Source organism: Chaetodon auriga, chromosome 22 (genome assembly GCF_051107435.1).
Source record: "Chaetodon auriga isolate fChaAug3 chromosome 22, fChaAug3.hap1, whole genome shotgun sequence".
NCBI classification, from domain to species: domain Eukaryota; kingdom Metazoa; phylum Chordata; class Actinopteri; order Chaetodontiformes; family Chaetodontidae; genus Chaetodon; species Chaetodon auriga.
In genome coordinates this window covers 19,448,507-19,462,390 of record NC_135095.1, presented here as the reverse complement: position 1 = coordinate 19,462,390, position 13,884 = coordinate 19,448,507, and the positions used below count along the sequence as shown (strand labels likewise).

The 13,884-nt window shown below is 43.8% G+C and overlaps 2 protein-coding genes, 1 long non-coding RNA gene and 1 other non-coding gene across 6 annotated transcripts; 2 read left to right on the top strand and 2 right to left on the bottom strand.

The window, feature by feature from the left end:
* Nucleotides 1-545: 545 nt before the first annotated feature.
* Nucleotides 546-2,401, bottom strand: LOC143315267 (uncharacterized). 2 transcript variants are annotated; one of them, XR_013075873.1, is made up of 3 exons: nucleotides 1,989-2,401; nucleotides 1,159-1,234; nucleotides 546-1,000 (listed from the first exon to the last, which is right to left on the bottom strand). It is a non-coding gene; the product is annotated as an uncharacterized LOC143315267 (long non-coding RNA). The 2 variants fall into 2 exon arrangements; XR_013075872.1 differs by having other exon boundaries at nucleotides 1,952-2,055.
* On the top strand, nucleotides 1,915-9,418 carry gpr19 (G protein-coupled receptor 19). 2 transcript variants are annotated; one of them, XM_076722867.1, is made up of 2 exons: nucleotides 1,915-2,022; nucleotides 4,925-9,418. In XM_076722867.1, the coding sequence occupies exon 2, from the start codon at nucleotides 4,951-4,953 to the stop codon at nucleotides 6,226-6,228; it is 1,278 nt and encodes a 425-aa protein (XP_076578982.1). In that variant the 5' UTR covers nucleotides 1,915-2,022; nucleotides 4,925-4,950; the 3' UTR covers nucleotides 6,229-9,418. The 2 variants fall into 2 exon arrangements, with proteins under 2 accessions (XP_076578982.1, XP_076578983.1); XM_076722868.1 differs by lacking the exon at nucleotides 1,915-2,022 and adding an exon at nucleotides 2,034-2,270.
* Nucleotides 9,419-9,845: 427 nt separating this feature from the next.
* On the bottom strand, nucleotides 9,846-13,007 carry crebl2 (cAMP responsive element binding protein-like 2). Its single transcript, XM_076722731.1, has 3 exons — nucleotides 12,760-13,007; nucleotides 11,974-12,171; nucleotides 9,846-11,547 (listed from the first exon to the last, which is right to left on the bottom strand). Exons 1-3 carry the CDS (start codon nucleotides 12,772-12,774, stop codon nucleotides 11,392-11,394), a joined length of 369 nt encoding a protein of 122 aa, XP_076578846.1. The 5' UTR covers nucleotides 12,775-13,007; the 3' UTR covers nucleotides 9,846-11,391.
* A 385-nt stretch (nucleotides 13,008-13,392) lies between these two features.
* Nucleotides 13,393-13,465, top strand: trnak-cuu (transfer RNA lysine (anticodon CUU)). The gene has a single exon. It is a non-coding gene; the product is annotated as a tRNA-Lys (tRNA).
* Nucleotides 13,466-13,884: the final 419 nt, after the last annotated feature.

Here is a 13,884-nt window from a genome sequence, read left to right as displayed (position 1 = left end):
CTTTTCTTTTTCTTGGCATTAACGAGCTTCCATACTGAGCTCAAATGAAGTATCTGACCTCTGTCTGGTCGCTGGTGTCAGCTGGTCTGTTCCAGCTGTCAGAGTCCTGCTGAACTGACTTCCTGTGACACACCAGCGTCGGAGGCGGAGCTTCAGTTCATCTGATCTGAAAGAAACTGTTTATGAACAGTTTTTCTTCTTTTTGTGATGACTTGAAGACGTGAAGCCAATTTCCACCGGGGTTTAAAAAATAAATAAAATGTTAGAAATGAGATGACGGTTACAGATTATTGAATTATTAAATCAACTGACTGACTGTGGATCAGCTGAAGTTCATTTCCACCAAGAAAACAACGGTTAAAATGTGAAATTAGACAAACAAAAACGACGATTATGAGATCACGAAGTCAAAGGAATCACAAGAAAAACGTGATTTTTAAAGTAAAAGAATCTTCAATTATTTGATTTATTAATTAAAAATGAGTTTTTGTTCATTTCGACTAGTCAAGGCTAATTTTGACTTTGTTAATGTTGATTCTGATTGACGACTTCCAGGTTTCGTCTTCACGCCTGATGACTGACTCACCAGGAGCAGTTTCAGTTTGAGGGCGTCTGTTTTTTCTCTCGGCAGCATCGAGCTTCCGTACTTTAAGGTTCATACTGAGGGACAGTGGACAGCCTCTGAACAGGACGTCGGTGATGGACAGCCTCTGAACAGGGACGCTGAGTCACTGACGCTGACTCAGAGTCAGTTTGGAAATGAAGTCTGTCTTCCTGGACGTTGAACAGCAGGTCTGTCCTCTCGGCTCTTTCCGTCGTCTCCGCTCCCTCCCGTCGGCACCGTCGTTGGTTGCCGTGGCGACGGGTCTGTTGGAAAATCACTGTCTCCTCGTTGCTGTGGTTGCCATGGCGACATGCTGCGACAGCAACCCCCGTCAGCATCGGACCAATGACTGTAGATGGACGACGTCGTTTCCTTTTATAGAGCGACATGTTGCAGCTGAAAAGTGAGTGAAACAACAAGAATCGATCGGTAACTGTTCATCAATACATGTGATCGGTTGAGCAGCAGCACGACACCAGCGCAGAGAAGGAGGACGAATTAAAGAGGAACCAGTCTGTCCATGAAGACAAGCGTCTGAGAGGACAAAGACTCACCTGTCATGATGAGGATGAGGAGGATGAGGGTGAAGGTTTTCAGTCCTCAGGTGACCTGATGAAGAGTTTTTAATCTCTGATGAAGCAGAATAAACTGATTATTACAGTCAGACTCACAACAAGACAGAGTAAAAACTTCAGGACGAGAAATAAAACATTAGAACTGACTGCAGGTCAGCGCAGCGCCTCCAACAGGCTGCAACCATGAAAACCATTAAAACCATTAAAATGATTAAAATGTGAAGTTTGTCCTCAGGGTGGTGCCACAACGCGCTGCTAGCATGTTAGCATGCTAACTGTGAGCTAAGAGAATCAATGGATGAATCTGTTTATTAGGCTAGCAGCACGTTAGCAGTTAGCATGTCGCTGATGTTTTAAAAAAAAGAAAATTATCCTGAAGTCAAACTATGAAATAATTTAATCATTTAATTTTATCAATGCATATAATTTCAATTCAACGTTCATACTTTCAGACTTTCATACATTTATTTAATTTTATTATAGAAATGATTGATCATTGATTTATGAGTTGATTAGTTTGTAGTTCAACAGTGAAATAGAAGAAAATGTGAAGATCAATCAGATGTTAAAACCTGGAGATCAAACAGTTTGAGCTCTTTTTATTATTCATCATTATTTTGTGGACATAAAGTGTCTCGATGACTGAAGCTCCTTCACTTCATCACTGACTTTAAATTCATCTGTCCTCCAACCCAGAGACACACAGACACACAGACAGGTGGACAGAGGGACAAACGAGCAGACAGCCATGATGCGTGCTGCCTTCACGGACCTCCTCCTCCGCCGCTCTCAATCACGGAGAAACGCACCATGAAGCGTCTCTTCCTGCTCGGCTCTGAACCGGTGAGTCCGCCTCGAAAAACCCACATTTCAGCCCATGAACGCGCCTCACGGACGGACACGTTCGAGCTCCGATCCTCGGTATTCAGATGTTCTGTCGGCGGTGTTCCGATGCGGGTCCTGGTCTGCGGTCGCTCCTGATCAGATGCGGAGCAGACATGTTGGACAGGCCGGACTCTGCCTCCATCACCGTTTGTTTATCTGCTTCTCGGCGTGAATCCGCTGGACGATCAGATGTTTTTAAGCTGCAGGTGAAGCTCAGAGGATCTGTTGTTATCGATCACGTGTGTTTCTGAGATCTGTGGTGAAAAGGATCCGTTTGATCGCAGGTTACGTGAAAACGCGGTTTGTTCAGCTCCAGGTGTTGTTTTCCAGCAGGTACATGAGGAGGCTGCAGTAAAAGTACATTTACTCAAGTACTGTCCTTCAGTACCACAGAGATAAACGGGACCGAGTGTTTCACGGTGGATTCAAAGGATCTGAAAATATTCAGTTTGAGGTGAAAGTACTCGGTATTTTTCCACGAATACGTTTCAGTCTTTACTGAGAGCATGATGATTTAAGGGATCCTAAAGGATCTTTGAGGATCCTGAGTGGATCCTAAAGGATCCTGTGCAGATAAACAGATGATTTAGGTGTTTTTGATGAAGTTCGTTTGTTGCTTTCAAACAGTACTACCGCTAATATTTGACACACTATACTGTATGTAGTACAGTGGTGTAATCTGAAGTACTAATTTAAAGTACTTTACTTCTGTTCAGCGCTGAAACAATCAGTCAATAACTCCTTTAACCAAAATAATAATTGTTGTATGTACTTTATATGTGTGCGCAACTGCAGTAGAACATTGTACTTTTTACTGTCTTGTATTTACCTGAGAGCTTTAGTTACTCTGCAGATTTTATATGCAAACAATGGTAGAATGTAACCAGGTACATTTACTCAAGTGCTTTATATTGAAGTATTTGTGCTCTACTTGTTCCTTTTGCTTAATACTTTGATTTTAGTGTGTAAGAGGGAAATACTGTGTCAGAGTATGCAGTAGTTCACATTACTGCTGAAATACAATAATAATAATCAGAAGTCGCTTTACTGTGGTATTACTAATTTTAGTAAAGGATCTGAGTACTTGTAGTTTGTGGTACTGCTGTAGTGGACTACATTACACTGAAAGGTTTTTCTAATATTCTGCCCTCCTGAAGGCTGCATGGGGTGGACAAAATACTAGAGACACCTGTCATACGTGGTAATGGTACGTGCAGTTTACTGCAGTCCAGTACATCACAGTACATCAACTTCCAGATAAACCCTGAGATACACGAACGGAGCGAGAACTCGGGGAGAACAAAGAGGAGGGATTAGCATGTACAGTCCAGTACAGGGTACCTAATAAAGTGGCCACTGTATTAACCCCATCAAGCCCAGTGTTCTGTGCAGTGTCTAAACGAGGCATCTGATGATGATGCTGATGATGATGATTGAAACTGCACCTTAGTTTTCTGTCATAACTCTTAAACATCATAAAAATCGGTTGGAGGGAAAACGGACAAAATGTTTTTTAAATGAGCTGCTGCAGAAAGGAATCCATGAAAGTGACGTTAAGTTTGGTCCTGAAGCTCATGTTTGATGTCAGTTTCACCAAAACGCAGATTTTACGATTCATCGCACCACAAAGAATCACAAAACGTTCACGCCTTTAAGCGTCTGATATATTTCACAGCTTTTTAAAGGATTGATGGATTTCTGGACACAAATCTAACCTGATGACTCACAGTGGAGACGCTGAACCAGAGAATCCGGAAAGATGTTCATTTTCCATTGATTGAATAGTTGATTGACTTTCATCTTGAAGTTTGTTATAGTTTCACCTCGTTTCCTCTGAACTGAGCTTCACTCACCTGTTGGTTACAGGTGCTCTCATTGTTGGGTTTCTGACCTCACTGCCTCTCTGGACTGAATCAATGCAGTGATTCATCCACTCTGTCATTATCATTGTCAATCGGCCTCCTCTTGTCTGGTTGAAGTATCTGAGTGATCCTGGTTTCACTGCTTCACCTGTTGATCAGGTGTCAGGGTGGCTGAGGTTGCTAAGAGGGTAATCCAGCAGAGTCAACATGACGGCAGCGATAAACAGAGTGTTTCCCTCGTGGGCTTCCTCACATCCTTAATGGGCGGCCTCAGAGGAGACCAGGATCTCTGCAGACACTGAACTGGATCCCTGTGAAGCATTAATGAAATCAGTGGCAGCACAGGCCATGAATTAGCTGCTGCTGATGGCTTGGAGGTGATTTCATTTACTGGTCACTGGTGGGATGCTCTGAAGGACGTTGTTTGAGTACTGAGAGCTTCAAAATGGAAACCTTACTTCCGGTTTTAAAACTCAAATTGTCTCCAGGAGACAATGAAAGTGTAAACAGCTCAGTTTCTTGACAATTTAATTTCCTCAGATGGGATTTCTGGAGTGGAACTACTTCTTCATCAGACGTTTCCTCCGTAATTTAACATCCTGCTGGGGCACCGCTGTCTGTCAGTGCTTTCTTCATTAGCAACGATCCCGTCAGGCCTGTGTACATCTTCATCAGAGCTACAGGAAAAGCATCTTCACCAGGCTTCTTTTAGCATTTAGCAACCAGTTAACCAACCCACCTGCCAATCGATCACCTAACCAACTATCCCCTTAGCTACCGGCCGACCAAACTACCAACCAATCTAACAACCAACTCTCTTACTCACCTGACTACCAACACACCTGAGCGAAGGATCGCCCAGTAACCCCCCCACAAGCATGGATGGATACACTCTTAGAATGCATACAATGATGCCGAGGGCCCCAAAAAGTCTCCGGTCTTTGGTTGTGAATGTGTGCCAGTGATGATGCTAATGACGCCTGTGTTTGTCTCCACAGCTCCTCTCCGGTGCAGCAGAATAGCGATGGTGTATGCCCGGTCATCAAACACAGTTGGTGTCAATCCCTCCCTTTACTCTCCATCTTTCACATATCAGATGTCATTTAACTACTCTGAGAGGGAAAACTCGACTGTCCTGGCAACCTCACCAACAACTCCCCTGTGCAGCCTTGAGGGCTCGTCCTCCGGCCAGCCGAACAGGACCTCCGTCTCCTATGAGCTGACTTCAGGCGAGGTTGCTGTTTTGGGCCTGGTGTTTGGGGTTCTCTGGCTGGTGTCCATCCTGGGAAATGCCCTCGTCTGCCTGGTCATCCACAGGAGCCGACGGACTCAGTCCACCACCAACTACTTTGTGGTGTCTATGGCCTGTGCGGACCTGCTCATGAGCCTGGGTTGCGCCCCCTTCATCCTCCTGCAGGTCGCCTCAGGACGATGGCCTTTGAGCGCCGCTGCCTGCAAGGCTGTCCGCTACCTGCAGCACCTCTGCTCCGGTGTGCAGGTCTATGTACTGCTTTCCATCTCTGTAGACCGCTTCTATACAATTGTCTACCCCCTCAGCTTCAAGGTGTCCAGAGAGAAAGCAAAGAAGATGATCCTGGCCTCGTGGCTGTTTGATGCAGCTTTTGTGTCACCCTGCCTCTTCTTCTATGGTTCCACATCCACAGGTAGCAGTCATTGTGACTTTTTCCTTCCAGACAGCTGGGGCAGCATAGCTTATGCTGCAGTTCACCTCCTGTTTGGTTTTTTGGTCCCAGCGGCACTGATCATGTCATTCTACCAGCGGGTCGTCCGCTACATCTGGAGGATCAGCGCTGATGGCCACACTGTACGCCGGACAATGAACATTGTCCCACGGACTAAAGTCAAGACCATCAAGATGTTCCTCATGCTCAATTCAGTTTTCTTCCTCACATGGACACCCTTCTTTATTGCCCAGCTGTGGCACCCGAGGGAGACTGATGGACCCAGTAGGCAGGGGCTACTGTTCTTCACGACCATCGCCTGGATCTCCTTCAGCTCCACGGCGTCCAAGCCAACCCTGTACTCCGTCTATAATGCAAACTTCAGAAGGGGCATGAGGGAGACCTTCTGCATGTCATCCATGAAATGCTACCGCAGTAATGCGTATACCATCACCGCGAGCTCTCGGATGGCCAAAAAGAACTACGTTGGGGTGGTGGACATCCCAGTACAAGCAAAGACGGTCACCAAGGACTCTGTTTATGACACGTTTGACCGAGAGGCGAAGGAAAAGAAGGTAGCCTGGCCCACTAACGCCAACCCTCCAAATACTTTTGTCTAAGTGAGTTTGGATGGTTTTAAAACTTTAAACATATAAAAATGAACTAGTTTGGAACTTTATTCTTCAACAGCACAACAGCGAAGTTGGCATGTGAGCTAGCTGAAACATGCTAGCCCTATTTTCAGCAAAGACAAAAGCTCACAGATGTGCTCAGTTTGCATAAAGGGCTTTTTTGATGTAACACACCTTCTGGCAGCCATATTGTGTGAGCAGCTAACCGTTTTTATACTTCTGATGTGAAAGTCTGTTTCTGTTTTGATGGATTGTTTTGTCATTGATGCATCAGATTTTGTGTTTTGAAAATGTCAGCCTGTTAGCTAGCTAACCATAGTCTGTGGTGACCTGTCAGTAACCTGTTGTAAATGCATCTGAGTGGCTGCAGTAATGTATGTGGTAGAAGCTAACATTAGTAATGGCTATTAGCATTGACATTATGTGCTTTGCTATATTGAGAATAACGTTGAGTTGGCTAGCTAACGAAGCCATAAAGCTGCAGTTTGTTGAGGTTGTGTAAGTGAAGCTCACAGTTTTTGTCTCATACAGAACAATGGAGACTGAAGAGTTGCATCATGGGACGTGAGTTTTCAGGGTTTCAGAAGTAAAAAATCAGGCTCATTTTTAGGTGTTTGGTGACGAAGCAGATGAAAGGTCAATTAGATGGACCTGAAAGTCTGCTGGGGGCGTCATCAGAACAAAAGATGAACCACTGTGTCAGACAAAAACTAAGAAGTCTGTGGATGTAAAAACGAAAGAGAAAAGGTAAAAAAAACATTCAATCACAGAGCTTCAGATTCTGATGTGTGCTAACGGAAAAAAAGATGTGAGTTAAAGATTAGAACTTGTAGTAATCTCTTACATTCATTCATTAAATTCATTCTCTTTAAAATTCTGGATCAGTTTTGGACAACTTTCACAACGGAAAGGGAGAGGATCGTGGTTCTGGGAGGTGAACTGTGGTTAAAGTCTGGGTTCAGGCCAGAGAAAAAATGTGGTCCATAAAAGCAAACGTGACTTAAAGATCTGTGACAGGAAGTGGACTCTGGTCTCCTGTCAGACGCCTGAGTTCATGTCGGCATTGAATGTAAGTGAAGTCCAACGTGGACGTAATTCTTTTGGCTGGAAGAAAAGTGGAAAACACATTTTACGACTCAAGAAGCCGGGATCAGACGACATGAGTCTATCCCGATTTCGAGACAATGCTGTCGTCACAGCCGATTACGAACGTCTATACGCATGTAGTTTGACACTAAACGACCCGCCGTGCAGCGTCTGGGATTCCCCACGACACCCTGACGAAAAGCCCAGTCATGCTTGGACCTCAAAGAGAATTCAAGCTACCTAGATAGCTAAATGTCTAAAACGGCTAAAAGCCACTTTGTTAGAATTTCGTTGATCCGGATTCTTGTTCTAACAGTGACAGAAACAAGCTTTGTGAAACAGGACGATTGATCAGAAATGAGCCTGAAATTGATGACTCTCAGAGCAAATCAGCATGATTGGATTAGGAATGTTTCTCGAAACACAACAAGCTTTGCCTTTTTCTAGTTTTTCATTGCTGCTCAGCAAATAGACCGGACCACCAGCTGAATGTCAAACACATGTAGGTGTGAATATGTTGCTCAGTTTAAAGGATTTCTCAGGTAGACCAGTCTGCAGTCAGTAAGATAAGATAATGGCCGAACCTTTGTTCACAAACAGTGCTAATGGCAGGAGTGCAGGCGTAGTGTTTGTCAAACAGGAAGTTATATTCACTTGTATCCTGATTTGTTCTAATTCCTAACTGGTCTAGAGTTCAAAGCAGACTCTGGTGCTGCTGGTATCTTTTGACAGGTCCAGTAACTTTCTGTCTGAACAGAAATGAATCCATAAAACTCACCTAACACTGATGATAACATATGAAAGTGACGAGGAGGATTCTTCATCTGTCCCATGTTCTAGTAGATTCAAATTAAATAAAAATCTGGAGAAATTCTGCAGCTTCAGGCTCTTCAGAGTCCTCGTCATGATTTTTATTTATTCATCACATGCTAACATGCTAACAGTGCTGCTAACGTGCTACATAACATGTTAGAGATGCACTTCCATTTTACAGTTTTCAAACACACTAACATGAACGTACTGCAGTGTGTCAGCGGTCCAGTGTGGACGATCTATGGGCAGAAAGCCAACCGTCGTAGTCCTGTTTTCATCAGTTTCATCACCTGAGAATAAGACTCGCTGTGTTCCAGAGGGAGCAGCTCGTCTTCACAGAGTCCACCATGTTTCTACAGGAGCCCAGAGCAGACAAACCAAACTCTGACTCCAGACAGAGACTTTCAGGATTTTGTGTTTTTCGCTCCATCGTAGGGAGGGTGAGGCGAGGGGTGTTCAGATGGATGCAGTTTGTAAATGCACCACTAGATGCCCCTAAATCCTCCACCCTGGACCTTTAACTGCACAGAGTATACACATACTAACATTAGCATATGCACGCTAACATGCTAAGCCTAACGTGAAAACTGTATTCGTTCTGTTAACCTCGCGGTCGATGTACTGTAAGTAAATATTTGTTGTTGTGTGTCTGAGTGTCACAAACCTCTGTGCAGCGTCTTAGCATCTGAGAAGACTTTCAACGCTTTCAGTTAAAATGACAAACCGTCTGTCTGTCTGTCCGCTCCATCTGGACTAGATCATATTTCATGTCTCAGGCCACCAACAATTAATTTGCGATTAATGTTTATATGCTAGTAACTGCTAACATTAGCATTTCAGTATGCTAACACGCTATGATTGTATTCTAAATAGACAACAACATGAAATGTCCTCTGGCACCACCTGCAGGACAAACCTCGATGATTTTATCTCGATCAGAGGTAAAGATGACAGAGCATAACGGTTCAGTCCTCCAGACTTCAGGTCAAAGTGAGTCCAGCACCAGAGTCTGACACACCTGTCCCCACATGATCTCACCTGTCTTATGGTCTCACCTGTCTCAGTTTAACGCGTCACCTGCTGTAACAAACATGGTTTGATGAAATGTCCTTGAAACTGTCAGATAAAGGTCCATGTTTTCTAAGTGAAATCAGTCAAAGCACGTCACACGTATCATCACCAACATGTGTGGTTCCCATGTTTTCCACTCTGTCAGCATCACGTGCTGCGTTCAAATAAATTATTCTTTTATGAGTTGAAATATTCAGTAAAATCAGCAAAAAGCAACTTGTCTCAATGTCATTTGTTTTTATCCACATGCTTCTTCTTCTTGTCCTTTTTATGATGTGCTTTTTTTACACTGAATCTGGAGTAAATACAAAACTACTTTCACATGAAATTAAACTGAGCTTTGAGCACGAGAGTGAAGGAAAAGACATACGATCAGCAGATCAATGACTCCAACAGACACGCGATCGTACCTCTTAATTCATCTCCAAATCTGTTTTATTTCATGTTTAAAAAACGTGGAAAATGTCTGAAGTGACGTCCGTCTGCTGCAGCTTCAATAATCACGTTAACCTGCATTAAAATCACATTGACTGAGACTGAGTGGATGAGCAGCAGGTTTAACAGGAGCTGCACCGCAGCGCCCCCTGGTGGCCGTTGGTGGATTCTGCAGCAGGTAATGAGGCTCCATCAGTCAGTCAGGAGTCAAACACTTTTATTTCCTTTGAGAAACAAACACACAGACATCGTTGAAACGTACAATCAGCTAACAAAGTGCTTCTGCCAAATTCAACAAAGTGCACAAATTTTCACGAGGAGTCTCCTCACTGACAAAACCAGAGCTTCAACCTCATTGGTCAGAAGTTAAATGCAAGAGAACATTCGCAGTGAACTAACGAATGAGAAGCTGCAGTGAAGCTGATTAATTCATCATTACTCCAAAAGTTATGAGCAAAAATACAAAGTGGAGCGAATTCCAACAACACCTGACAAACATGAGCAGCGTCCTCCGAGTCCATAAAAAAATCCAGATAGAAAAATAGATCCACGGGCAGATAGAAGCCACGACACCTGCCGTCCATCAGTCCGTCCTGTAACATCTGCGCTGTTCAAACCAGGCTCTGTTTGAAACATCTAAACCAAAGGATTTCTGCATCGGACACGTTAAGTTCCGTCAAACTGAGGAACTCTGTGATGTTTTCGGTGGTCGGCAGCAGCGTTTGAACCGTTGCCTCTCAGTGAAGCTCCGGCTGAACACTGCTGAAGGTTTGACTCTTCTGTTTGAGGCTGAAACAGGAAACAGTTTGTGGTTTTGTATTAAAACATAATTCTTCTTTTTTGAGCTTTCATGAGCTGATTCTCAAACTTTTACCTGTTTTTGGAACCCAAAACAATCTGGAATTAATATCTAAAGATGCACTGAAACAGAAGCTGAGGAGCTTCTGCTGAACGTGAACGTGTTTCCTGCTGTGACCTGATCCTCTCAGGGTCACTGTCACTGAGGCAGGACATCTGCTCAAAGACAAAGCTGCACTTTACTTAGAAACACGCAGGACGGCGTGAGGCCACGATGTGGATCAGATTCTGGCCTCAGACCCTCCAGCTACTGTTAGTCTTTGATCAAAACCGAGTCCAGTTTCCGCCTGAGTGAACTTTTTCATTACAGAACAGAAACTTCTTCAGTTTCAACCACATAAACGCAGTTTGATGTTGTTTAACGGCTTGAACCAGTTTAAAGTCAACCTGCAGATGACATCAGCCTAAAGTTCACTTCCTGTTTCTGCAGGACGACAGAAATCAGTTAAAGTTCCTCTCAGGCCTTAATAGCCGATGCAGAAATCCTTCAGGGGCTTTTTAGATTTATAAGAGACGATAATGTTGTTTCATAAACAAAGTATTTATAGAGATTGATGACTGACTGACTGACTGACTGATTGATTGATTGATTGTATATACAGAAAGCAGAAACCACATGGGAGCTCCTGATGGAGGACAGACTGTGGAAATGGAACGTGTTGGAGCGGAAATGAGTTCATGTTGAAGCTGAAACTGATCTGAAAACAGCAAACTGAAAACGTCACATGAACTGATGAAGGTTAGCTGTTAGAATGAACAGGAAGTGCAGAGGACAGAAAGGACGCGAGCCGGTCAGTCCACGCATGTTCCTGTGCGTCACGTCGGCTCTCCCGCGGGGCGGTCGGTGCTGATCGGAGGTGACGGACGCACCGTCAGTCTCTGTCCGCCTTAGCCCTGACCGTTGCTGCTGATGCTGTTCTTGCTGTTCTTGGACGTCTTGGTGCTGCTGCCACCTTGAGGCAGTTTCTGGTCGTCTCCGGTCAGCAGAGCTTTGATCTCTGAGGGGATCTTCCCCTGATCCATGGCCGAACACCACTGTTTGTACTGGAGGAGAAAAAACCAGCATCAGAGACTTTAAACCATCACCTGCCAGTAAAAACACCTGAGTGAGAAGGGCCTGCTGAGCGCGCTGTGCGTGAGGCGTAACACTCTCAGAGGTCAAAGACTTTACATCAAAGAGAGATCACCCGAAGTGAAGTCTCCGCAGTCAGACGTGTTTTACTTTGAAGGAATAATTGAGTCCCAGCAGGAAGTGGCAGCGTCTTCACTCTTTCAGAGCTCTGAGTACTTATATATATATAAATACTGCAGTCTTGGTACGTGTACATATAGTTATTAGTGATTCAACGTGTTCACGTTGAATCACCACGTGTGTTTTTTAGGAAGAGTTTATTTGAGGGTTTGAAACATTACAATGAGTCTTAACATCAAGCTTCAGAATCAAAGGGAAAGTATTTAAAGTTTCTTTACCATCTCCAGCTCCTCCCGCAGGGCACAGATGGCTCTCTCCTTACTGGAAACCAGTTCCTCCAGGTACTGGTATCTCAGCTTCTTCCTCGCTCTGCACTCTCTGGCGCTTTGCCGGCTTCGCTCCAGCTTGGCCTTCAGGTCGATTTTGGCAGGTTTGCGGCCTCGTTTTCCAGGTTTCTTCACTTTACCAGCCACCATCTGACAACACAGTCATTTATCAGTCAAGAGAAACACATTTTATACGTTTAACAGGTTGAGCTTCTCAGCCTTCATCAAGCTATAATATCCGTCTCCATCACAACATCTGAGGTAGGACTAGAAGGAGTGAGAATGATGGTGGAGGGGACACCATAGCGTACAACGACACATGAGTGAGGGTCAGCTAGCTCAGTTAGCATATTAGTCAGAGGACAGAGGACAAAGGGACCGTCAAGTATCAAACTAACAGTTTCGTGTTATCAGCCTACTAAAAGGACTGGAAGCAAACTGTTGTAGCTAACATTTAAGTAATTAAATTACGCATTCGCTTTACAGTGAGAGCCACAGACACGTTACGATATTATCTACTGTACAAGCTAGCCTACTTACAGTTAGCTAGTTAGCATTACAGTTAGCTTAATTTAACGTGCACATTGAACCACGACTAGCTTCAAAAGCTAGTTAACCTCAAGACAGTTATTGACTTTACAGCCGGTCTGAAAACTGACATTACTTTCACGCCGTGTTGACAAAGAGTAAAGTGGAAATTAGCTGCCGTTCATCACACAGCAGCCGTTAGCATCTTACCTTGTTATCATCCATTTTGGTGAACGCTACCGTGCTGGCAGCTAGCTCACGTTAGCTTCCGCTACAGTCAGACAACACAAGACAAACCTCCGACACAGTAAAAGTGTTGACGACACAATCTTCAGAGTCTGTCCGCGTTCACAGGAGCCACACAGACAAAAGCTAACCGACACAACTAGCGTGATGTTATTTTTCTGTTTACATCGTGTTTCCTGTTGACGTAACGCGGTTACGTCAGCTGTGCTCGCGATATTTTTTCTTTTCCCAGTAAATCTTTATTTAAACAAATGAAGTACAATGTACATTAATGGAGGCTAACAGGAACAGTAAAAGAACGGTGAATGTATCAGTGTTAAAATGAACAAAACACATCATAAACGATTCATTAATAATAAATTTAAATTAAAGAGGAAAATGAAATAATAAATTAAAAGCAGTATACTCATTTGCAGTCTTTACAACTCCTTATTAGACCAAAATTCTACTTCTTTTTGACAAGTGTACTAATGCAGCTCATTTTTGTGACACACACTGGTGGGTGAACCTGTCATTTGATCCACTGTTTAAAACCAGGTGCTCGCAGGTACTGCTGACGTCACAGATCGAGAAAGAAAGCTTTATTGTGCGCATGCTGCCCGGTTAGCTCAGTCGGTAGAGCATGAGACTCTTAATCTCAGGGTCGTGGGTTCGAGCCCCACATTGGGCGCAACATATATAACTCGAACTGATTCAATACTCTCAAAAGAGGCGACAGAACCTGTGGTTTTGTAGATAATTACGATAAATCTAAGAGATCACAGACTACAAAGCCTTTTACACAGAGAATCAAGCACGTCTGACATTTCATGTCGTTTTGTAGTGGTGTGTTGATATATGAGCGGTCGTACAGAGATGAACTTGTGGTTGTGAATGTTTGGACCACAAACAAGCTGCAGACACTTAAACACGCAGTGCTGCTGTTGTTGTTGTCTTGTGGTTGTTTTTTATTTGTTTGTCAGTTTGTTTCATTTAAAAAACAGTGACTCTTTCACAGATTGCAGCTCATTCCTGACACAAGCTGTTCTGATAAAAAACATTTTACACTTCAGTAAGTTTAAAACACGCTTGGATGTTGTGTTTTCTGCA

Bases quoted from the DNA above. Each gene is read 5' to 3' on its own strand.
- gpr19 (XM_076722867.1), top strand. From the start codon at position 4,951: ATGGTGTATGCCCGGTCATCAAACACAGTTGGTGTCAATCCCTCCCTT.
- crebl2 (XM_076722731.1), bottom strand. The intron at 11,548-11,973 runs GTAAAGAAACTT...TTTCTCCTCCAG, and splicing joins TGCGGGAGGAGCTGGAGATG to TACAAACAGTGGTGTTCGGC.